The 24,916-nt window shown below is 51.4% G+C and overlaps 1 protein-coding gene across 8 annotated transcripts in view; it reads right to left on the reverse strand.

Annotated features, from left to right (window-relative positions):
• MAEA (macrophage erythroblast attacher, E3 ubiquitin ligase) overlaps positions 1-24,916 on the reverse strand; it is a 40,250-nt gene that overhangs the window by 12,350 nt on the left and 2,984 nt on the right. For 4 of the 8 annotated variants that reach the window (XM_070615257.1, XM_070615256.1, XM_070615260.1 and 1 more), the window contains exons 2-3: positions 6,344-6,526; positions 3,419-3,622 (exon numbers count right to left, since the gene is read on the reverse strand). In XM_070615257.1, coding sequence (XP_070471358.1) covers positions 3,419-3,622; positions 6,344-6,526 — 387 coding nt within the window. Of the gene's footprint in view, positions 1-3,418; positions 3,623-6,343; positions 6,527-9,851; positions 10,304-10,905; positions 11,100-24,916 lie in introns of those variants that run through there. The other 4 variants (XM_008529312.2, XM_008529311.2, XM_008529314.2 and 1 more) reach the window with 4 other exon arrangements.

Here is a 24,916-nt window from a genome sequence, read left to right on the forward strand (position 1 = left end):
CCTCGCGTGGCCTGACACTCTACCAGGGCTCCCGCAGCCCACATCCTGACCACAGGCTTGGCGGGGAGGGGAGGGCAAGGTGCAGGACTCAGGCCAGGAGAGTGGGCATGTGGCTGGACGAGCCCCTTCGCCTCCGGGCCGCGCTGCCACCTCCTCCCCTCCCACTCCCATGAGCACTGCGGCCTGGAGAGCACCCAGTAGCATCAGGGTCCTGCTTATCAAACAGGTGAGGGCGGGGCCTCGCCGCAGAGCTGATGTGCTCCTGAATCGCGTCTTTGACTGCTTCTCCGCCACCTCTGGACTCCCCTTCCCAGCGCCCTTCCTGTCAAGCAAGCGCTGGCCCTCCTAGCCGAGGCGCCCATCTCTCCTGCTCTCCATCCTCATCTCTCAGAGCTGCTCTAAATGCCGAGGGGCCTCTGCCGCCCACACGCCATGGCCCACCGTGTGTCCTGTCTGCACAGCCACAGGGTCCATCTTTCTCGTTCCTGCCGATGGTTTCTCTGATGTCCACACACCCTTGGTTGTGGGAGTCACAGTAGTGATGTGAAACTAGCTGGTTGGAGCGGGGCCCCCGTGTGCAACACAAACCCAAACTAAAAATCATCCAAGACGGGGCTGGCCCCGTGGCCAAGTGGTCAAGTTTGCGTGCTCTGCTGCAGGCGGCCCAGTGTTTCGTTGGTTTGAATCCTGGGCGTGGACATGGCACTGCTCATCAAACCACGCTGAGGCGGCGTCCCACATGCCACAACTAGAAGGACCCACAACGAAAAATATACAACTATGTGCCGGGGGGCTTTGGGGAGGAAAAAAAGGAAAAAAAAAAAAATAGTGGCTGGCCCCGTGGCCGAGTGGTTGGGTTCTCGCGCTCTGCTGCAGGCGGCCCAGTGTTTCGTTGGTTCGAATCCTGGGCGCGGACATGGCACTGCTCATCAAACCACGCTGAGGCAGCGTCCCACATGCCACAACTAGAAGGACCCACAACGAAGAATATACAACTATGTATTGGGGGGCCTTGGGGAGAAAAAGGAAAAAAACAAAATCTTTCAAAAAAAAAAAAAAAAAATCATCCAAGCCAACCACTTGTGCGCACACGTGAGGCGCCAGCACTCTGAGTTCTGATGCTGATGGACGCAGACGGACACGACTGCGGATATTCTCCTCCTCCACGACCATCGGCACTACGTGTGGCTCGTGGCCCCCAGCCTGCGCTGGCCTGGTGCGCTCTCTTCCTGCTGTCTTTTAATGAATGGAAGTCCTTAAAATTAATGACCCCCAAAACACTGGCCCCTTCCTGCCCTGTTGGAGACCTCGCATCACGTTGAGGGCAAGAGCGTGTCCGCCTAGAAGTGGCTTCAAGGTACGCAAGGTGCGAAGTTGGGGGCTCTAAATGGACAGCCTGTGGCGCCCCCTTTACATGATGTCCAGGGTCTGACCGACGTCTGACCAGGGCCTGGATCACAGCAGCAACTTCCTACGGCTCCCAGCGTCCCTGTGCTGTTCTTCACGGAGCAAACAGGGGAGCCTTTTGGAGTTCTTCCACTCCACCCTCCCCAGGTCCACCTCAGTCAAGGGGAACCCCCAGTCCACCAGCTCTGCATGGGCTCTGACACCCCAGCACGTGGCGGCTCTGGGGCCCATCCTGGGCCCTTCCTCTCATCCCTGCAAGCCTAGCCTCGTGTCTCCTCAACAAGGCATGCCCTGACCAATCTTCTGAAAATCGCCAGTTCCTCCTCACGTCAGCCCTCCTGTCCTTCTCTGCCCTGTGCACCCCTTTAAATATGTCACCTTCACTTATCCTGCTGGACTTCACGCCTCCCTCCCCTACAGAGCACACGCTCCTTGGGGCCAGGAGGTGTGGGTAGCCTGGGCTTCCCCAGCCACCACAAGGTGCACTTGGCCACACCCTCACAGGTGAATATCTGTAAACACCTGAATGCCACCGCAGATGGATGGGACAAGCCAGGCAGACTTGAGGACAGGAGAGCCTGTTGGTCAGGCAGAAGCTGGCCGTTCAGGTAGGGAAGAAAGAAGGTGCTGGAACTAGAGGGAGGGACTGCTGGGCACCAGAGCTGAGACGGGTGGCCCTGCTGTCCACTGAAGGAGCCTGAGCATCTGGGAGCTCCCCAGGGCTGGGGTGTGAGTGAGGGCAGCCCCTGTGCCACCTGAGTGTGACGACCACATCAAAGGGAAGGAACAGAGCCCGGAGGTGGCACAAGCAGGACGGAGGGCTGGGGGCGGGCGAGGCGTGTCTCAAGCAGGACACAGCAGAGGCAGGATGACAGACAGACCAGTTCACGTGATGGAAGGAGGCTTCCTGGGCAGGGGGCTCCTGCCATGGCCTAGGGCTGGGACTGAGATGGTGGAGTGGTGGGGCCAGAGCGCACAGCCAGGACCTGCGGGCACCTGCATGGGGTCAAGAGTGTGGCACCAAGAAGGACCTGAGGCCCCCTCCCAGGACTGGGGGACAGGGGGTTGTACGTTGGGGTTTGGAGTTGCCAGGGCTGAGGCCCAGGCGGCCCTAGGTGGGAGCCACACACAAGCGAATCGGATTTATGCCACAAGATGGGACGGGACCATGGTAGGGACAGATGGGCCCAGGAAGGCCAGCAGTGTTTGGACTGGCTGAGGAGACGAGGGGGGAGCATCCCCAGGTGGAGGGGTGGACTCAGAGAGTCCTAAGTGCATGGCATAGGCTGCAGCTCAAGGACAGAGGAGCAGGCTGAGGCAGCATCCTGCCCGGGACATGAAGACGATGAAGACACTTCTCTCTGCGGAGGTTCTGCCATCAGATGTTTCAAAACATGGTCATCTTAGTTAATGTGGGACACAGACATCACCTTACATCTGGACAGGGACAGAGCAGGGGTTGGGGGCAGGCATCTGGGCAACTCTGACCACTGTGGGCCCCCGCCATGGTGGCCGCTGCCCTCAGGGGACCAGGGGGACCACCGCCCAACAGCAGAGGGCAGCTCCCAGCTAAATGGGCCTGACGGCTAGAGAAAGGCACAACCAGAACTGAGAAAGCCTGGTCAGGGGAGCGAGGTCCCTGAGCCCCAACCCTACCCCAGGCGGGGACGCTACACCTCTACACCGCCCAGGCAGAAACGCACTGAAGGCCAGAGCAGCATTTATCTCTAGCCGATACCACGAGTACCACAGAAAGCAGAGCTGGGAAACAAGTGCCACCCTGGAAAAACAACCTAAAACCAATAAAAACAGCCACTGGAGCGCAGCTAGTGTGGACCTCGGGGAAAGGCAGGGGCCTCGACCCCATCAGGGAACTCTGCCCCCCACAGTGCAAACACACACGCCTCGTGCAAACAGGCACGCTCGAGGACAGCGCCTGCACCCGGGAGGCATCACGCACCCTCCCCGCTCCTCATCAGGCCACAGGGAGCGAGCGCGGGCGCCAGCCCACCTCGATGCCGCTCTGCCGCGCCAGCTTCACGGCCGTGTTGTAGTAGCCGCAGCGCAGCAGGTGCTCCACCATCATGCGGTCCATGCGCTTCCTCTTCCACATGCTGGCCGCCGCAGGCTGGTCGCTGCTGTGCTCCTTGAGGTGCTCGATCCTGCGTTTGCACAGCTTGGCGCTCTCATCCTCAGCCTGGATGGACTCTACCGCCTGAGACATGCAGCACAGAGACGCATCAGGACAGGGTGGCAACCAGGCGGCCCCGTCCTGAACATGCAACCAGGCGGCCCCGTCCTGAACATCCACAAGCAGGAGGCCAGGCAGAGTCAGAGGAAAGCTGGGGCATCCCTGGACGGCACGAGGGGGTCAGAGGAAAACTGGGGCATCCCTGGACGGCACGAGGGGGTCAGAGGAAAGCTGGGGTGTCCCTGGACAGCACGAGGGAGTCAGAGGAAAGCTGGGGTGTCCCTGGACGGCACGAGGGGTTCAGAGGAAAGCTGGGGCATCCCTGGACGGCACGAGGGGGTCAGAGGAAAGCTGGGGCATCCCTGGACGGCACGAGGGGGTCAGAGGAAAGCTGGGGCATTCCTGGACGGCACGAGGGGGTCAGAGGAAAACTGGGGCATCCCTGGACGGCACGAGGGGGTCAGAGGAAAGCTGGGGTGTCCCTGGACAGCACGAGGGAGTCAGAGGAAAGCTGGGGTGTCCCTGGACGGCACAAGGGAGGTAAGAGGAAAGCTGGGGTGTCCCTGGACGGCACGAGGGAGGTGAGAGGAAAGCTGGGGCGTCCCTGGATGGCACGAGGGGGTCAGAGGAAAGCTGGGGCGTCCCTGGATGGCACGAGGGGGTCAGAGGAAAGCTGGGGCGTCCCTGGACAGCACGAGGGGGTCAGAGGAAAGCTGGGGCATCCCTGGATGGCACGAGGGGGTCAGAGGAAAGCTGGGGCATCCCTGGACGGCACGAGGGGGTCAGAGGAAAGCTGGGGCGTCCCTGGATGGCTCAAGGGGGTCAGAGGAGGAAGGCCCCCCCCACGCCCACGAGGCACGCACGTGCTCATCTCATACACTGAGGTGTGTTGGAACCTACCACTCTGGAGTTTCAATCTTCTTTCCAGGATGTAATACATATTCAGCTATACATTCTGCAGCTATGTTGCCAGATACGTATAATGTTAAATTTGTTACAGCTTCTTGACTAATTAAACCATTTATCATTATAAAGTGACTTTCTACCTCTCATAGTACTTTTTTCCTTAAAATCAATGTTGTTCTAAATTAATGCAGCTAGACAGAAATGTTCCATTCCTGCCCTGTCCAAAACAGCAGCCACGCTTCATCACTTGAAGTGGCCACAGCAACTGAGGAACTGAATTCTTAATTTTACTTCATTTAAATGTCACTGGTCACACAGGGCTAGTGGCTACGCACTGGACAGCGCAGGCCCAGAACTGTCTTCTTTCAGCACTTTCCACTATTTTCTGTCCTGCTGTCAAGAAGTCAGCTGTCAGGCAGTTACCGCTTCTTTAGAAGTGGTGTCCTTCCTCTAGCTGCTTTTCAAGTTTTTCTGGCTGTGATCCCTTCAGTTTCACTATGTGAAAACCCTACAAAGGCTTATTTTTTTTCACCCCTTAGGGCTCTGAACTGGTGACTTCCATCAGCTCTGAAAACTTCTCGGTCATTCTCCTCACACCATGCCTACTCCCGCCCACCTCTCCTTCCAGACTCTGGCTGATGTCTCCTGCTCTCTTCCATGCTTTCATCTTTTTACCTCTCTGTGCTGCATTCTAGATAATTTCTTCAGAACTACCTCCCAGTTCACTAATTCTCTCTCTACCTTTGTCTGATTAAGTGTTAAAATGTTTGTTATAAGCAACATTTGAGTTTTTCACTTCAGTTATCATATTTTTCATTTCTTCAAGTTTTATTTGGTTCTTTTTAAACTCTGAATCACTTTTTATACTTCCTGTTTCCTACAGATATTTTTCAGCTGTTGTGTATCCTTTAAACTCAGGAAAGCACAGTATCTGACCTTTTCTATACCTGAAGTCTGCACAGATCTTTCTGTTGTGTCTGCTGTGCCTTGTGCACCTGGCTGTCTCTGCCCGTGCTGGGGACTGCACTTGAATAATGTGACGCTCAGACTGGGGTTTCCTCCACACCAGAGAACTGTGCCTACTCTGCCAGGCACCTGGAGGCACCACCTGCTGGAGCACTTACACCAGGCTGAAGGTGAGGGCACTGGCTCACCCAGGAGTGCTGAACCCCACTCCAGTCCTCTGTCTGGGGAGTCTGCTCCTGGGGCCCCCTCCCCAAGGGGTAGTGCTATAGGTCCCGCCATCAGGCCCCTCTCCACTGCCCTGGGGTCAGTGGCAGCATGGCCCTCGCAGGGCTCCCGTGTGTGGGGCAGCTGAGGCTCTCACCTCCTCTCCTCTCTGATCCCTGCCCTCCAATTCTGGTGACTCCCTTCTTTCTCATGAGCTCTTTGATACATTCAACCAGATGTTTTAAAATATCTTATCACACTTTTTGGGTTGTTCTCAGTGGCATCTTAGTCCAAATGCCCTACCTTTCCCAGACAAAGAAACCCTATGTGCTGTTTTGAGGTGAAATTCTCAAAATGATAAATCAATCTCCTACGCCTCCTGGCCTCCCTGGCCTGGGCTTGGGACGCTTTGGAGCCAGAACAAGCAGCCCTGCAGGAAGAGGAACGTGGGACTGGAAGCCGGCCTGCTGGCCCGACAGAGGCTCAGGTGCACAGACAGCACAGAAGGGGGATGCCTCTCCCACACTTCTGCCGTGGTAGCCCGCCTCTCTACCTCAGGACTTCCTGGCCCCAGGCGTGGCCCAGCTCCCACAGAAGACGGCCCCTTTCCAGCACAAACTGGGCACGTGGGGAGGCTGGGCCGGCAGCAGACCCAGAAGCAGCACTGACCTTCCTTTTGAGGACACTGAGCTTCTCCACCACGCCATCCAGCAGGCTGACCACCGAGTCCACGGCAGGGCAGCTGCTCAGGGTCTTCTCCAGCTCGGCCACCACCATGGTCACGTGGCTCGTCTCACGGTCGATGTTCTTCTGAGCAGCTCGGAAGCGTTTATTCAGTGTTTCATAGGGCACCTAGAGAGAAGGGGGCTGCTGAGATCCACCCCATCAAGTGCCTGCACCGTGTGGGACTGCCGCTCCTTCATCGCACTTTTTGAGGCAAAAGTCTGGGGCTTCTAGTTCTCTAAAAATGTGTCAACTCTAAAATTTGACTCAGACCCACAAAAGGTCTGTGTGAATGGAGGGTCATTCAGGTTCCCGGATAAGGGGACTAAGGCAAAGACGCACGCTGTCCCCAAATCTACAGATACAGTGCAGCCTCTGTGCCTTCCAAAAAACCTTCAAGTGTATGTTGACAAAATAATCCCCAAGTTCATCCAGAACAACAAACAGTTAAGGAAAGGACCACAAAGGAGAGCAGTACCAGGGCTTTAAGTGACCAGATGGGAAAACCCACGGTGAAGCTGTGAGGAGCGGTGTGCTGCAGGGGCGGGACGTGAGAAGATGGGTGGGCACCAGGGCGAGGACGCAGAGAGCGGCACTCAGCTGGACCAGGGCTGCAGAGAGTGAGGGCAGCAACTCACGTGAGATTACAAGTTCGTCTAACTAAGCTCAGTGAGGGAACACTTGCGTTCCCCCAGGCAGATAGGCAACCTGTTCCCTCCACATGCGTGGAAGTAAGAAACCCACGAAGAACTGTGGCAAGTCCTGGTCACTCTTCCGCCTTCTGGACAGAACTGCTGCTGACACCCTCCTTGGCCCTTCTGTGCTCCAGTGTTCATGGCGACATGACCCAGCTGTGGACCCAGCACTGCTCCCTTGGGGATGCTACGGAAACCCGCTGAAGACGAGGATCCCCCCCCACCATGGAGGCCGCTCACTCAGCACACTGCACTGGGGCAGCAGCTCCCTGCAGGAACCTGCGAGGCTGTCATAGACCAGGCCCGAGGGCACACTTGCATCCTCAGCCATACCTGGTGGTGACAGGAAGGACCCACTCCCAGGGGGCACTGCCGGCTCCACCAACACTCGCAGGGCACCAACTGCGTGCCAGGCACAGTGATCGGCAGGGAGGAGACCCAGGCCTGGCTCGGAGCCTGGGCTTCCTGGGGGCAGAGACACCGGGGTGACAGCAGGGACAGGAAGGGCCTGGCCCCGGCCAAGGAGGGGCCACCACAGCAGGACTTTCCCCCAAGACCTGGCAAGGCCGGCACTGTCCTTGCTCCAGCTGCCACTCCCACCCACACCTCGGGTCTTATCGGCCCAAGGGGCCGAACACCAGTAGACAAGCCCTGTCTGCCACACAGGGAGGCCTCAGCTCCTGGCAGCCACCACGCCAGGACTGAGGCTGATGAACAGGGAATCTCGCACTGTTTAAGGGGCAGGGAGCTCTCAAACCACAATACAGCTAGGAAATTGGACACAGCAGGAGATGGCCTGATGAAGGGCAGCGCCAGGAACTGCCTTCAGCACCAGCCCAGAACCACTGTGGCGACAGGGAGCAGCGCGGGCTCTCCCGGCACGAGGTGACGGCAGCGGCTGCAAGTGATGAGCACCCATTATCAGTTCCCGTGCCCCACGAGCCAGCCTGCCCAGAGCCGTGCAGCTGGCCAGCGTGCTCTGCAGGACCCTCCATCACCCCACTCAGCCCACCCTCACGGATGCTTCCTCCTGAGGATTTGGTATTTCTTGTAAAAAAATGGGGGAGGGAGTCTTTCTTCCTGTCTCCACTGGGTGAGGAAGTCACACTGCAGACAGCCCTCTCCCAGACTGCACTCAGTGCAGGGCCTGGCCCAGCGGAGGTTCTAAACAGACATCGAGTCAATGACCAAAGGAAGGAAGTGCCAACAGCACCAGAGCCCCAGTAGAACGCTCTGGAGGCCCCCAGCTCTGCTCTGCCATGGCCCCTGGCGCCTTCCCTGGCATAGGGCTCCCACAGTCGACTCCATCTGAGTGTGTCCCGCCACGAGATGGAATTTCTGGAGTTACGTATGACTTAGTCTTTCCTACCACCACACCAGGGTCTAGTGTACCCACAATGAAGTGACAGGGCTATCCTCAACAGGGAGAGACAGAGCATGCACAACACCCATGTTTCCAAACTGCCACCAGGGAAAGGCGTCTGCAGGTGTCCTCAGCTGCACTGCGGCCCATGCCCCACCAGGTCCATCCTGACTTCACGCCCCCAAGGGCCTTCCCTCACGGTCAGCTCCGTGGTGCGTGGGCAAAGGAAGCCGCGAGTAGATGGCTGGCTGCAGGGACAGATCCCTGTCCTCCACGGGGAAGCCTTAGTTTGCCAAACGCACCTCCAAATAAAACAATACATGTGGCAAACAGACCTGAGCACGTGCGCCCGCTAGACCCCTCCTGGACAAGACGCGGGCAGCTTCTAGAGGAAGAGGCTAGAATCGGGGTTGGTGGCATGCTTAATGACAACTGCATACTCCCTTTCAGAATCGGGGGCTGTTTTTTAAATCCAAGTGTAGACATTAATTTTACTGCTTTGAAAGAGTAAGAGCTCTGAGCTCCGGTTCCAGGACCAAGAACTGGTTCACCAGCTCTTCCCTGACCGACAGGAAGGCCTCCCAGCACGGGGGCACCCCCAGTGCCCCATGGAGACCCCAGGGGCCAGGACTGAAGACCACGCAGGAGTGCGGAAGGCCTGGGAAGGCCCAGCTCCACCACCATCCTCCTCTCCCACTACGGTGGACCCAAGGCCTCAGGAGCCACCACCTGCCCCCGGGGCCCTGCAAACTGTGTGCAAGGATAGTCATGTGCTTCCAATGTGACCAGGACTGACACTTTCATGAAGCACAACCAAGCAGAATTACGAAATAATGAGCTGAAACAAATCCCACGATGCACAATAAACAAAAGATCTAAAGTTTTACTATCACATTCAGGCATTAAAACTAAATTTCAATAAATATAATCAAAACAACCCTAACACAGTAAAAGACACAAAGGCACACACTGTCAGCTGCAGCACCAGGTGATCACGATGCTCCTGCTCCACACCGAGGAGCAGCTTGCGAGAGCCCCTTTCCACACCCTCGCACCCGCCGTCCTCCCCGCCCCTCAGCACCAAGGCCGCCCAGCAATGGGAGAGCCTGCTCCTCATGGTTAACTGACCCAGTCTCACCGGACCACAGCACAGGGACATGTGGGGGGACATGTCTCAGCCACCCTGCCTTCTGCTCTGTCACCTGAACAGAGAGCTCGCCCCACAGAGCCAGCAGGAACGCAAGGGGACATTCCAAAGCAGCCTCCACAGGCTGGGGACAGCCACTTCTAACTTTAAGGAAGCAGGTGATGCTACAATGCTCATCCTCACTCCATCATCAGTATCCAGTCCCAACAATTCACACTGGAAGGTGACAGTCCAATTTAATTACTTTACCTTTTGATAAAAGGAATCAACTCTGGATCTGGTGCACTTCTGGGGCGCAGTTAACAAAGCCAGAGCACAGAGTTGCTGACAGGCTTGCGGGCCCCCTGTGCTCTTCTACCACATGGCCTGCAACACACGGCCCTGGGGTGTCGCAGCACCATCAACGCTCCAACAGCTGCACACACTCACTGTCACCTGACGCCAGCCCGGCGCCTCCACCCGACTCTGGCCTCCAAACAGCCCTGACCAGCGCTTCCTGCTGCCACTCCTCCCACGCAAGGACCCTCAGGGCCCATGTCCACACACAGGCTCCTCAGGGCTGTGCTTCCAGGCCTCCACCTTCTGCTGCTCGCACCTCCATCTGTCCCATGCCCCTACGAGTCTGTCCCGGGCCCCCCACCAGTCTGTTCTATGCCCTCACCAGTCTGTCCCGTGCCCTCATGAGTCTGTCTTGTGCCCCCCACCAGCCTGTCCCGTCCTCCCCACCAGCCTGTCCCGTCCTCCCCACCAGCCTGTCCCATCCTCCCCACCGGTCTGTCCCGTCCTCCCCACCAGCCTGTCCCGTCCCCCCCACCAGCCTGTCCCGTCCCCCCCACCAGCCTGTCTCGTCCTCCCCACCAGCCTGTCCCATCCTCCCCACCGGCCTGTCCCGTCCCCCCTACTGGTCTGTCCTGTCCTCCCCACTGGTCTGTCCTGTCCTCCCCACCAGTCTGTCCCGTGCCCTCACCAGTCTGTCCCATGCCCTTGCCAGTCCGTCCCAGGCCCCCCACCAGTCTGTCCTGTCCTCCCCATCAGTCTGTCCCGGACCCCCCACCAGTCTGTCCCATGCTCCCCACCAGTCTGGCCTGCACCTGGAGCTTGGGATGTGGTTCAGGGTCACAGGAGCGAGCAGTACCCCTCCCCACTGCAGGAGTTCCTAGCATTTCCATCCCGTGTGCTCTGGTGTGTGGCTGCTGGGCCAAGTGGCAGTGTCCCATGCCAGTTTCTGTCCCGAGGACACTGGGTGGCTGCCTGGGAAGCTCCTCAGCCTTCTGCCCACGGGGTACCCAGCCCGGGTCCTTGCCTCTCCTGCCTCTCTCCACTGTCCCCTGCTGCTCAGTCACCAACAGCTCCTTCCCAGCTCCTTCTTAAAGGGTTTTTGCCAAATGAAGAAATGGAATTTCAGAAATGCTGAAGATTCTAAACCAAGCCAAACTGCCCTCAAGAACGAGGGCAAAATGACACTTTCAGCTCTGTCGGGACTCCAAGGTCAGCCCCACAAACCCTCTCTGGGAGGAAATTACTCAGCAAGAGTCCTCAGTGAAACACAAATAACAGCACCAAGAGGGAAGATAGCATGAGATGCAAGAAACGGCAGTGAAGAAAGCAAGCAATAAAAGATAAGGTCAGGCCAAAAAAATATGTAGTTAGCCTAAAAGAAAAAAAAGGCATAGCCTAATAAATGGAGATAACATGACTATAAACTTAACAGACTTCGGAAGAATTCCAAAAAAAGAGACAAATATTAAAAATATACCCCTAAAAGCACAGGCACAAAGGCAAGCGTAGACAAATGGGGCTACAGCAAACCCACAAGCTTCTGCACAGCAAAGGAACCGCCCAAAGGGTGGAGAGGCCCCAGGAGCCGCAGGAGAGACTCGCAAACCGCACAAGTGATGAGGGTGAACGTTCAGAAAGTATAAAGAACTCTGATAACTCAACAACAGCAGCAAGTCATCTGATCAAAAACCGGGCAGGGCACTAGAAGAGACATTTCCACATTTCATACGTCAACATGTATATGCGAAGATGCTCAGCATCACTCACCATCAGGGAAATGCAAATCAAATCCACCATGAGACACTCTTCACACCCAGGAGGACGGCTACTATCCAAAACAGAAACAAGTGCTGGCGAGGACGTGCGGAAACTCGAACCCTGTGCACTGCTGGTGGGAATGGAAAATGGTGCAGCTGCTGTGGAAAACGGTATGTAGGTTCCTCAAAAAATTAATGTGATCCACCAATCCCAGTTCTGGGTATACACTCAAAAGAATTGAAAACAAGATCTCAGAGACATTTTCACACCCATGTTCACTGCAGCGCTATTCACAACAGCTAAAACGTGGAAGCAACCTAAATGTCCAGTGATGGATGAATGGATAAAGAAAATGTGGTCCATCCATACAATGGAATATTATTCAGCCTTAAAAAGGAAGGAAATTCTGACACCTGCTACAACATGGATAAACCTTGAAGACAGGAGGCTAATGAAATAAGTCAGAGACAAGAAGACAATTACTGCGCGATTCCACTTATACGAGGCATGTAAAGTAGTCAAACTCTCAGAAACAGAAAGAATGGTGGTTGCCAGGGGCTGGGGGAGGGGAGGATGGGGAGCTCTTATTCAACGGCACAACGGACTGAATGTGTCTCCCTGTAATTCATATGGTGAAATACTAATCTCCAATGTGATAGTACTTGGAGATGGGGCCTTTGGGAGGTAATTAAGTCAGGACGGTTGAGCCCTCATAAACAGGCATAATGCCCTTAAAAGGGACCCAGAGAGCTCTCATTCTCCTTCCATCATGTGAGAACAGAGAGAGAAGTCAGCAGTCTGTAACCTGGAAGAGGGCCTCACCAAAGCCCGACCATGTGGGCACCCTGATCTTAGACTTCCCCCCTCTAGAACTTTGAGAAACATATTTCTGTTGTTTGCAAGCAGTAATGGTAATTTGTTCTAGCAGCCTGAACTAGCTAAGGAACATGCGTATAGTGTTTCAGCCATGCAAGATGAAAAAGTTCTAGAGACCTGTTGCACAATAATGTTCATGTAGTTAACAGTCCTGTACACTTAAAATGACTAAGACAGTCAATTTTATGTTATGTGTTTTTTACCACAATAAAAAAAATATTCCTAATGACTTTGATAATATATGGACAATGGTGTCCGATCTCAAGACTTACTATAAAGCAACAGCAGTCAAGACAGAGCGGCACTCGCCTCGGAATGCACGGAGACGGATGGAGGGTGGAGAACCCAGAAGCAGAACCACAGGCACAGTCCACTATGCCCAACAGGGAGGTCAGGGCGGAAAGGACTGTCTCTGCAACAATGGTGCCAGGACTGGGCACCTACAGGGGAAAAGGATGGACCTCACGCAATCTGCAAAAATCCCCTGGAAATGGATTATAGATCTAAACATAAAAGCTAAAACTGTAAAATTTCCAGATAGAAACAGAGAGAAAATCTTCACAACCTTGATGCAGGCAAAGATTTCTTATAAGGATACAGAATGCACTAACTATAAAAGAAAAATTGATAAATTAAACCTTATCACAACTAAAATATCTGCTCTTTGAATGACAATTTAGGAATAAAGACAATTTCAGGTTAAGCCGCAGACTGGGAGAAAACATTCACAGTGCACAAACCTGACAAAGGATTCGTATCCAGGCCATACTTAGAACACTTACAACTCAAGACCAAGAAGACAAACAGCCCCATTTTAAAAACAGGCAAAAGCTTTTAACAGAAAGTCACAAAAGGAGATATACACAAGGCTTAATCAGAGAAATGCAAATTAAAGCCACAATGGGATGTGTGAGGGTCAATTTAATGTGTCAACCTGACTGGGCTACATGGTGTCCAGACACTTGGCGAAACCTGATTCTGGATGTGTCTCGAGGAGATCAGCATTTGAAGGGCAGAGTGCGTCAGCAGACTGTTCCCAGTGTGCGGGCTGCATCCAATCCACGAAGACCCAACAGAACGAAAGGCTGAGTGAGAGGAAACTCCTGCGCAACTGCAGGCCGGCTTTCAAACGGGAGCCACACCATCGCCTCTCCTGGGTGTCCAGCTTGCTGATGGCAGATCTTGGGATTTCTCAGCCTCCATAAACCCATGAATTCTTCAGGATCAATCTCAAACTCTCTCCCTCCCTCCCCCTCCTCTCTCCCTCTCTATTTCTCCCCTCCTGGTTCTGTTTCTCTAGAGAACCCTGACTGATACAGGATGCTACTGCACGCCAAGAACAGTTCAAGGTGAACAGGCTCCCACCACGCGTTGGCCAGGCTGAGCTCACCTGGCCTCTGTCACCGGCAGTGGGAAGAGCGATCCTCTGGAAAAGAGTTTGGCCGTTTCTTACAAAGGTAAAGATACATCTACCATACCACTCAGAAATTCCAATCCCAAGAGAAACAAACACATAATATCCACAAAGAGACTTGTACAAAAATGCTCACAGCAGTTCTATTCATAATAGCCCAAGACTGGAGCCAACTCAGGCGTTCATCCATGGAGATGGTAAACAAACTGTGGTGTACCCATCCAGTGAGACCTGACTCAGCCATCCAGACGGATGGACCACTGATGTGGGACCACAGCACAGTGAACCTCAAGACAGGCAGAGTGACAGAAGTGAGACACAGAGCACCCGTGGGGGTCTCCATGCAGCGTTCTCACACGGGCAGCCCAGTCAGAGCAGTGGCTCTCCACTGCAGTGACTATTCTCCAGGGGACACTTAGCCACATCTGGAGACATTTTTGATTTGTCACAACTGAGGTGTGCCTGTGAACTTGTCAAACCACAAGAGGAAACTAAATGGAACAAATAAAACCTTATCAATCCACCAGAAAGGAAACAACAACAAAAAAAAAGACAAAAGCATAGGAAATAGAGAACAAAATAAGATGGTGAGGATAAGTCCACAATATTAGTCATCACTGTAAATCTGCAGGGCTATGGAAAGACAAACATTAGAACAAGGGTTTTTTTTTTTAAACACCTCTCAGAAACAGAATGAGTAGACAGACAAAAAAATAAATGAAAGGATAAAGCCAGAGAGCAGTGCTGTCCAACAGAACTATCACGAGCCACACGTGCCTACAACCTTAAATTGTCTAATACCCAAAGACAGATGGAATTTATTTTAGTATATTTTATTTAACCCAACACATCCCAAACATTTTCACTTGAACACACAATCAACACAAACACAGTCGTCCCTCAGTATCCATGTGGGATTGGTTCCAGAAACCTCTGCCAGTACTGAAGTCCCTTACGTGAAATGGTGCAGTGCAACGAATACAGCTGGCCCTCCTCAGCCACGGTTTCACGTCCACAGATCCAACCAACCTTGGATGGATCCCCAGTTGGTTGAATTCATGGATGCGAAATGCGCAGATATAGAGGGCCGACTAATTATTAGATATTTTACATTCTGTTTTTCTTGGTATGAACACCAAGGTGCATTTTACACTTTGAGCACGTATCAATATGGACCAGCAACAATGTAGGTGCTCAACAGCCACACAGGGCTCAGGGCTACTGTAATGGATGGTGCGGCTACAGAAATCATATCGCGAGGTCTGGGGAAACTTGGACCTCACACACTGCCAAGGGCGGGGGGTGGCGGCAGGGAGGGGATTTGACAGTAGCTATCAAACCGCACAGGGCCTTCCGATCCCGCTATTCCACTTCTACGGATGGATCCCAAAAACTAACTGCACATGCATGGACCCGCCTAGCACTGTGCATGAGTGCTCTTTCAGTGTTTATTAAGTTGAATCATACACAAATGCTGATATGTCATTGTTTTTTATTTTACTAATTTTTAAATTGAAGTATAATTCAGATACCATAAAATTTCCCCTTTTAAAGAGTACAGTTTAGGGGCCAGCCCCGTGGCCGAGTGTTTAAGCTCGCGTGCTCCACTTCGGCGGCCCAGGGTTTCACCAGTTCAGATCCTGAGCATGGACACGGCACCGCTCATCAAGCCATGCTGAGGCAGTGTCCCACATGCCACAGCTAGAAATATACAACTATGTACCGGGGGGCTTTGGGGAGAAAAAGGAAAAATAAAATCTTTAAAAATTATAATAATAAGAGTACAACTTAGTGGTTTCTAGTATAAACACAAGGTCATGCAATCATCACCACTAGCTACTTCAAGAACATTTTCATCAACCCAAAAGGAAACCCCTTACTTATTGAAGTCCTCCCCAAAGCAAGGCAACCAACCACTAAGCTACTTTCTTTCTGTAGGGATCTGTCCATTCTGGACATTTCACATGAATGGAATTGTACATCATGTGGCCTTTTGTGTCTGGCATATTTTACTCAGCATAATGTTTTCAAGGTTCATCCATGATGCAGCATGTACTCCATTCCTTTTCATGGCTGAACAGCACTCCTTTATATCAATATACCACATTTGTCTATACATTCATAAGTTGATGGACGTTTTGACTGCTCCCACTTCCTAGCTATTACGAATAAGGCTATGAACATTCCTGTACTGGTTTTCGTGTGGACGTGTCTTCATTTCTCTTGGGGCTGTATCTAGGAGTGGAATTGGTGGGCCATGTGGTAACTCTACATTTAACTTTCGAAGTGCTGCCAGACTGTTCTCCACAGGGCTTCACATCTCACGCCCCTCAGCCGTACGCGAGGATTTGTTTCCCCTTATCCTCATCCAGCACTTGTTCAAGTCCATCTTTCTGACTACAGTCATTCCAGTGGGTATAAAGTCGTATCTCATTGTGGTTTTGATTCAAATTTTACTAACAACTAAGGATGCTGAGCATCTTCTCATAGACTTATATGCTCATACACATATGCCATTTGTATGTCTTCTTTGGAAAAGTCTATTTGAATCATTCACTCATTTTAATTGGGTTATTTATCTTTTTATTGTTGAACTGTAAGACGTCTTTATATATTCCGGACACTAGATCCTTATCAGATATGATTTGCAAATATTTTTTCCCCATTCTGAGTAGTCTTTTCACTTTCTTGATAGTGTCTTTTGAAGCACAAGCTTTTCACTTTAATGAAATCCAATTTATTGATTTTATTTTGGTTTCTCGTGCTTGACATCTATGAAACCACTACCTAATCATGAAGATGTACACCTTTGTTTTTAGCTAAACTATTTTTAGCTCTTACATTTAGGTCTTTGAACCATTTTGCGTTAACTTTTGTATATGGTGTGAGGTAGGGGTCCAACTTCATTCTTTTGCATGTGGACATTCAGTTGTCTCAGAATGATTTATTAAAAAGACTTTTCCTTCCCTATTGAATTGTTTTGAGATCCCTGTTGAAAATTTTGTATGGGTTTATGTCTGGACTCCCAATTCTATCCCAGTGACCTATTTTTCTATCCTTCCACCAGTTCCATGGTCTTGATTGCTATAGCCAGTAATCAAGTACTGTAGTTTATAACATGTTTTGAAACCAGGAAATGTGAGCCCTACAACTTGTTCTTTTTCAGGATTGTTATGGGCTGAATGATTGGGTTCCCCAATATTCTTATGCTGAAGCCCTAATCCCCAACGTGATGGTCTTTGGAGGTGGAGCCTTTGGGGTATAATTAGTTTTCGATGAGGTCATGAGCATGGGGCCTCCAAAATGGGATTAGCGTCCTTATAAGAAGAGGAAAAGACCAGTACATCCTTTCTTTCATGTGAGAATACAGTAAGAAGGAGAGGCCCTCACCAGGAATCAAATCTGCTGGCACCCTGATCTCAGCCTTCTTGTCTCCAGAACTGTGAGAAATATATGTGTCTTTTTTTAAGCCATTCAAGTCTATGGTATTTTGTTATAGAGGCCTGGGCCAACTCAGATAATTGTTTTGGGTCCCTTGCATTTCTATATGAATTTTAGAAATGGCTTGACAATTTCTGTAAAAGAGTCAGCTAGGATTTTGATATGGATTGTGTTGAATCTGTAGATCAATTTGAGGAGTGCTGTTATCCTTACAGTAAGTCCTATTCCTAAGTATTTTATTATTTTTGGTGCGACTATAAATAAAATTTTTTTCTTAATTTCCTTTTTGACTGTTCATTTCTAAGATACAGAAATACAATTTATTTTTATATCTGATCTTGTCACCTGCAACCTTGCTAAACTAGTTTACTAGTTCTAACAGGTTTTGTGGGGGGGGTGTGTGTGTGTGTGTGTGGATTCCTTAGGATTTTCCATATACAAGATTATTTCATCTGCAAATAGTTTTACTTCTTCCTTTCCAATCTGAACGCCTGTTACTTCCTTTTCATGCCCAACTTCCCTGATTAGAGCCTCCAGGACAATGCTGAATGGCAGTGGTGACAGTGGGCATCCTTGTCTGATCCTGGGAAAGTTTCAGTCTTTCTCCAGGAAGCATGAGGTCAGCTGTGTTTTTTCCATAGATGCCCTTTATTAGGTTGAGGAGGTTCTCTTCTCTTCCTAGTTTGCTGAGTATTTTTATCACGAAAGGGTGCTGGATTTTGTCAAGTGCTTCTTTCTGTGTCTACTGAGATGATCAGGTGGGTTTTGTGCTTTATACCATCAACATGGTGTAGTATGCTGAGTTTCACTTGTTGAACCAACCTTGCATTCCTGGGGTAAACCGCACTTAGTCACGGTACATACTCCTTTTTATATGTTGTCAGATTCAGTTTTCTAGCATCCTGTTGAGGATTTTAGCACCTATATTCATTCATAAGGAATATTGATCTGTAGTTTCTTGTGATATCTTTGTCTGGTTTTGGTATCAGGGTAACACTAATCTCACAGAATGAACTGGGAAATCTGCCTTCCTCTCCTTTTTTGGGAAGAGTTTGTGAAGGATGAGTGTTAATTCTTCTGTAAACATTTAATAGAATTCACCAGTGAGGTCATCTGGTCCTGGGCTCTTCTTTACGGGAAGTGTTTTGAATCTCTACATGTTACAGGCCCATTCAGCCATCACTTTTTAACCCACAAAATGGCAATTTTTATGGTTCAACTCAACACATTTCTCCTTCTCCCCATTTTCTGTCTGTGCTTGTTCCCCAACACTCCACAAGGAAGACAGGTCTCGGGACTTTCTCATCAATTTGAATTAGCTCTTTATGGCTCATATGTGGTGGATTTTAAAAAGTTTGTTATCTGCTTTTAAATTCTGTTTTTATTTTATCTGACTATATCAAACATTTAAATTTGTATTAATCAAGTCAACTCAAGTTTTCCTTGGTAATTTGTTGCATTACAGCTTTTAAGATCAGAGGATTTCTCCATTTAGTTAGCTGATGTTAAATTTTATTTCCTCCAGTATATCTTTCCCCTTCAGTGATTCACAAAAAGTAATCCTTCCTGTTTTCATAACTGCAACAGAATCTGGCAAACACCCTAAGTGGACACTTGTATGCAACATCTGTACTTTCATCCACTCTACAGCAACCCTCCCACACTCTGTCATGCATTTCTTCAAACCTTCTCCACTGTTTGCTGTGGGTTTTCTGACAGCATTTGCTGACAAAGAAATGCATTTTAGTTTGTCATCATGTTTTCAGCCATTTTTACCAGCACAGGAAGGAAGTATTTCCCCAATGGCATGAGGCTTTTTATCTTTCACAACTAAGAAACCTCAGAAGAGGTTTCTAAATATTTGTCAAAAAGCTAAAAACATCTTCTCAAATGTTGGGTTGAGCCCTAAATGGCAGTATACATCCCTCTACTCCTGGAGAGCTGTCTCATGCTCTGGTATATGGCATGGGACTGGCTCACAAATCATAGTGGCTTCATGCTATCCTGAGCTGACCTCCGCAAGCAGAGCATACACCCTGAGGGAGGCTCACCAAGGACAGGAGTGGTTTGAATGCCCTATTTTAAGCAGGCTTCTTGAAAAATGACACGTTTCTAGGGGGTGTAATGAGATAAGACTTTTCACTTCACACAGTGGCGGACAAAGCTGGAGGTGGGAAGAGCACTGTCGGCACCTCTGCGCTCTCCTCCCGGTGCTTGCACAATCATCTCATCTCATCTGCAATCGGCTGGTTACTTACACAAATCTTTTCAAGCTACTGGACCATTTTAGAAAGGGCAGCAGACGTAAAACAACTGAAGCTGCAATCCTGAGTCAGCTGTGCACACACAATGCAGCATGGCGCCAGCCGCTGGAGCGAGCGTGATGGGGAGCACAGGGCACACTCTGCACGGCGAGCACCCTCACCCCCCGTGACGGCTCATCGACCAAACACAACAAACCAACCATGAGCGGGCACCAGTGTCGATCTGTATGCATAACACCAGCAAAACCTGCTTTCTCACTTTTCAGACAAATTACATAAACAGAAGCCAGCAGTTTTGCAACAAGTTTGTTACTTTAGGAGTTTCATACCCAACTCTGGTGTCTAGCCGGGTCCAGCCCTTCTTGGTGCCTCCTTTATTTTAAGTAAGAGATATCTGGTCAAGCACACAAAGAAGTCAGATGCTATCTTGAAAGTTGTCATTTGTATTTTCCAACAGAAACATGATACTCTGCTGAGCCCAGTCTTCCTTCAGGTCCTCACTAAGAAACCAACGCTGTGTCTCCTTCAGTGTCCATGGCATCGCCTGGTCAGATTAATCCTGATATTGTATTTCTGTTGCTAGGTTCTCCTGAATGGGTATTTTCCCATTACATGCTTTAACAGGTTATTGCTGTTATACAGAAAAGTGACTGATTTTTGTGCACTTATCATGTACCCAGTTATTACGTTGATCTTTCTCATTAATTGTGATCATTTTCTAGTTAGTTTGTGTTTTCTGGGTACATAAACATGTTACGTCTCATCCATTCAAATAGTTACATTTACCTCTATTTCAATTCTTACTGTTTTGAACAGAACTGCCAAAATAGTATTTAACGGTTTATTTGTCAACTGAAGAACTATCTCTTCTCTGCCCTCCACAGAGCTTATAATCCCCATGGTTAGAAACAGACAAAGAAGCAAAATACAGTATGTCAGATGCCAGGAACAGCAAAGGAGAAAAACAGAGCAGAAGAGGGAGATGGTGGGGCTCCCAGTGTAAATCAGGTGATCTCACTGAAAAGGTGATACCTGAGCAAAAATCAGAGACGGTGAGAAAACGAGCCACATGGACATCTGCTCAGAAAGGATTCTGGGCAGAGCACACAAGTGCAAAGGCTCTGAGATCCCCTCTGCTGGGAGGCTATTGTGGCTAAGTGCCCAAGGGGAGTAGGGGGCGGAGGGGGAGGGCAGAAGGAGGAGGAGGAGTGGCTGAGAGCTTGGGAGGAACCATGTGAGGGTGGCATCCTGGGAGCCAAACAGAACCGTGTTTCCAGGAGGAGGGGTGATCAGTGGTGCATGCCGTGAGAGGTGGTGACAGTACCGAGAGACCATGGGGGACTTGAGCAGCACCATGGGGTCACACGGAGGCCCCAGCCAGAGCACTGCCAGGGAGCAATGGGGCAAACCCAGACACGAAGCCACTCAAGAGACCAGGAGGCAGCTGGTGTGCAGACGGGGGTCCCTGCAGGTGTTGTCCACTTGTCAACTAGAAGGTAACAGCATGTTTACATCCTCAGATCATGGACAGGGCAGTCCCGCACATCCTCAGATCATGGACAGGGCGGTCCCGCACATCCTAGATCATGGACAGGGCGGTCCCGCACATCCTCAGATCATGGACAGGGCAGTCCCGCACACGAACAGAGAGTTGCAGATAACTCCCCACAAGGACAGGGACTCAGTGAGTGCAGGCCAGGGTTGAAACTGTCAGTCACTTCTCCACGGAAGAGAGGGCAGGGAGCTGAAGCTATACTGTGCAGGGGAGGAGAATATGCCAACCCAAAATATGCCATTTTGGCATATTGATTATTTTGAATTAAAATTACTTAAGAAACAGCCAGTATAAGAAGGAGACTCTGACCCTCCTTTGTCCCCCTAAAAGCAGGAAATAAATCTCCCAGGTGAGAGATATCCTTCCTGACGGCCGAGAAGGCTGTGTAAACAAAACCTGTTACTTCCTCACTAATTTACTACCTCAAGCCCAAACCTCTTTGCCTTGTCAATTCTTCACAATTCATTGTTTTTCTGTCTAAAACGTCTAAAACTTGCCTGCTTTGGTCACTTCTTTAAGTCTTGTATTTTTACGGGCTCCTGTCCATATGAAATTAAATTTATTTTTCTCCTGTTAATCTGTCTTATGCCAATTTAATTATTAAGCCAGCCAAAGAACCCAGGAGGAAGAAGGGAAAAGCCTTCTGCCCCTACAAGCGCAAGGGCATGTGGGCTGGAGGAGAGGATGAGAAGGAGAGTCAGAGGCTGCCACACCCGAGGGCCAAGTGGGCCTGGGCAGAGTGTGACGGACAAAAGGGAGAGCAAATGTCTAAGGAATTCTCCAGCCACACAGAGGGGAAGCCCACTCGGCCAACTCTTTGCTGTGCCTCCTGCAAGCCAGGCGCTCCTACAGGTGCTGGGGGTGCAGCACAGCCAGACACAGCCCTCCTGAAGGAGCCGATGTTCTGACAGGCATCTGACAGAAACAATGCAGACAGATGGAGCCAGATGGTGATCAAGTGATAAAGAGAACCAAACAGGAAAAGGGACAGCGCAGCAGGAGCCACAAACCCCAGCCCCATCCAGGACCAGGGCAGCCACAGGCCAGCAACAGGTGGCTTGTTAAGGTCCCTTTGAAGCTAGAAAGGGCTAACCCCCAAGCTCTGGTCTCTGAATTCAGATAAATGCAGAACAGCACTTCAGGAGGCCCCACGAAGGGAGCCGGCACGTTCCCCATCCTCGCTGCCCCTGCCGCGACGCCTGGAGCCACAGCAGCCAATGTGGACAAGGAAGGGCTCATAGAAAGATCTGGGAAACGTGGGAGACAAGAGCATCGCTGGGCTTTGACTGAGCCCTGAGCGGTGGCAGGAAGATGCCATGTCACCAGAGATGGGCTGGCTGGGAGCCGAGGAGCAGGTCTGGGCAGGGCAGGCCAAGAGCAGGTGCTGCTGAGTTTCACACGTCCGGTTTCCATGCACCTCCCCAACATGTGAAGAGACCCAGGAGACGGCTACCTAGTAAGGTGGGAGTTGGGGAAGAGACCTGGCTCGAGGTGGGAACGTGGAGATGTAAGCAGAGACCTCCCCAGAGCGAGCTGGTGACGGGAAGACTGAAAAGATCCCCACACTGGAAGACGCAGAGGAAACAGCAAAGGAGAGTGAGGAGAATGGAGAGAACAGCGCCCTGGAGGCCAAGTGAAGGAGCGATCACCTGGGGACTGGACACGTTAGCAACATCACGTTGACGGTGACCTCTATGACTGCATTTTGGTGAAGTACAGCAAAAATCCGGACTCACAGACCATGAAGAACAACACAGGAGGTGGGGGCAGAGCAAAGCAGCAGCAGCTGGAGAAGGACACAGGCCAGGGAGGGGTCTGGTTTGAGATGGCGCAATTAGAGCCAGGTGCACACTGACAGAACCCAGTGGAAAGGGGGAAACTGAGGGAGGAGAGAGAACCAAGTGCTGGAGCTGCCGGCAAGAAGGGGAGGGCTCCGAGCACCAGCTGAAGGTCAAGGGGCAGCTGACCCACAGGATGGGCACACGTGCAGTGAGTTTGGGGCTGTCGTGACAGGAAAGTGGGCAAGGAGGCGGGGCCCCAGGCGGCTGTGCGCTTGGAGAGAAGGCTGGACAGGGTGCGTCTGAGAGCACCACATGGGAGCACGCGGGGTCCACGGCCAGCGAGACCATCAGCACAGCTGGGTTCCCCATTCAGTCGCATTAAGCTGAATGGTTCAGCTATTCAACTATTTAGTTACATTTAGTTATCAGCTATTAGTTTGTAGTCATTGAAACAGCAGATAGTTCTTCTTTTCAGAAACTTTTCAAAATAATGGTCCCCAGGTATAAAGATTCTAAAACAACGTACATCTGACAACAGCCAAGAGTCACCCCTGCAGGAAATGTGCCCCGCCCCGTTCAGGTCAGCACACACACCCCTCCCCTAAAGCCCAAGGAGGATGCCATGTCACCGAGCTCGAAGTGCACACACTGCTGGCCTCCTCTCTTCTCTGGTGCCCACTGGTCTTCCCAGCTTGCTTCCCATTCCTCCTGACCTGCACCCACAGTCCACTCGCTGGCCCAGGCACTCAGCGGCCCTGCCATCAGAACCTCTTTGCATGGCTGTGAGAATACCCTGAGCCACACTGCTCCAACGGGACTGTGCCCACGATGCTAGGGTCTGCCAAGACTTCAACACAGCCCACGAAGCTTCTCCCCAAAATACAGTTCCCCCAGTCACGCACTAAAGCCACTGCATCCACCCCTGTGGGTCCCCACCCCTCCCACACTCGTCTTGACTTTATCACAGTCAGTAAAGGCTCTGAAATGTTTGTGTTCACTTGTTGAAGGCCTCCCTCCCACCAAGTGTAGCTGTACCAGGCAGGGACCTTCCTTGTCTTGTTCTTCGCGACATCCCAGCGCCTCCAGCAGCACCCACACAAGGTTCTCAAAGAGCTGCCGAGGGAACGTGTACTGAAGGAGCGCGTGGGCACCAGTGTCTGGACCTCAGCTTTGTGGCCGGCGCCACGCCCTCTCTGTGCCTCATTACTGCGTACTGTCAAACGGAGGCACCAACAGCACCTGCCCTCTAGGTTTGCTCTGAGGATTCTAAGAGAGCAGATGGGATGCGCTCAGCTACCACAGTCACTACAGACCCTGAAGCTAGGGGTCCGAAAAGTGTGTGTGTCTGTGTGCGCACGCGCGTGTGCACAGCGGGCCACACAGCTCCCTGCCAGCTGCTGTTACCACATGCCCAGGGCTGGAGTGAGCACGGCCTCTAACTCAGCCCATCTGTCACAGAGAACTGGGTATCAGAAAGCCCTTTCCTCTCTGACTTGAAATTTGTTTAAAATACTAATAGTACTTAAAAACACAAACAGCCTGCAGCTAGCAGGGAACCCAGTCTCACACCGGTCTGTGCCTATCCAGGAAGGCCCAGGCAAGAGGTCAGCCACACTCCAGCACCAAGAGGACACACCAGCCAAAGGGGCTCGTTTGCATGTCAGATATACAACGAATGGTGTGAAAGACAGAAAGAGAGAAGGGCTGGGTGGATGCACATGGTGGGCATGGCTCTCCTGAAAAGGAGGTGTTTCAACTGTGCTCCAGATGTGGCAGTATTCTGGAAGGCCACAGGCAGCACGAGGCTCCTGCAGGGGACAGCAGACAGTGCTCTGAGGGGCCGACAGGCTGAGCCTGGGAAGACGGAGGGCACTGCGAGTTAAGTGCCCACGGGCCAGAGGACCGGTGTCTTCAACGTAATATAGTCGTCCTCTGAGGGAGGGACT

Source organism: Equus przewalskii, chromosome 3 (genome assembly GCF_037783145.1).
Source record: "Equus przewalskii isolate Varuska chromosome 3, EquPr2, whole genome shotgun sequence".
Lineage (NCBI taxonomy): Eukaryota > Metazoa > Chordata > Mammalia > Perissodactyla > Equidae > Equus > Equus przewalskii.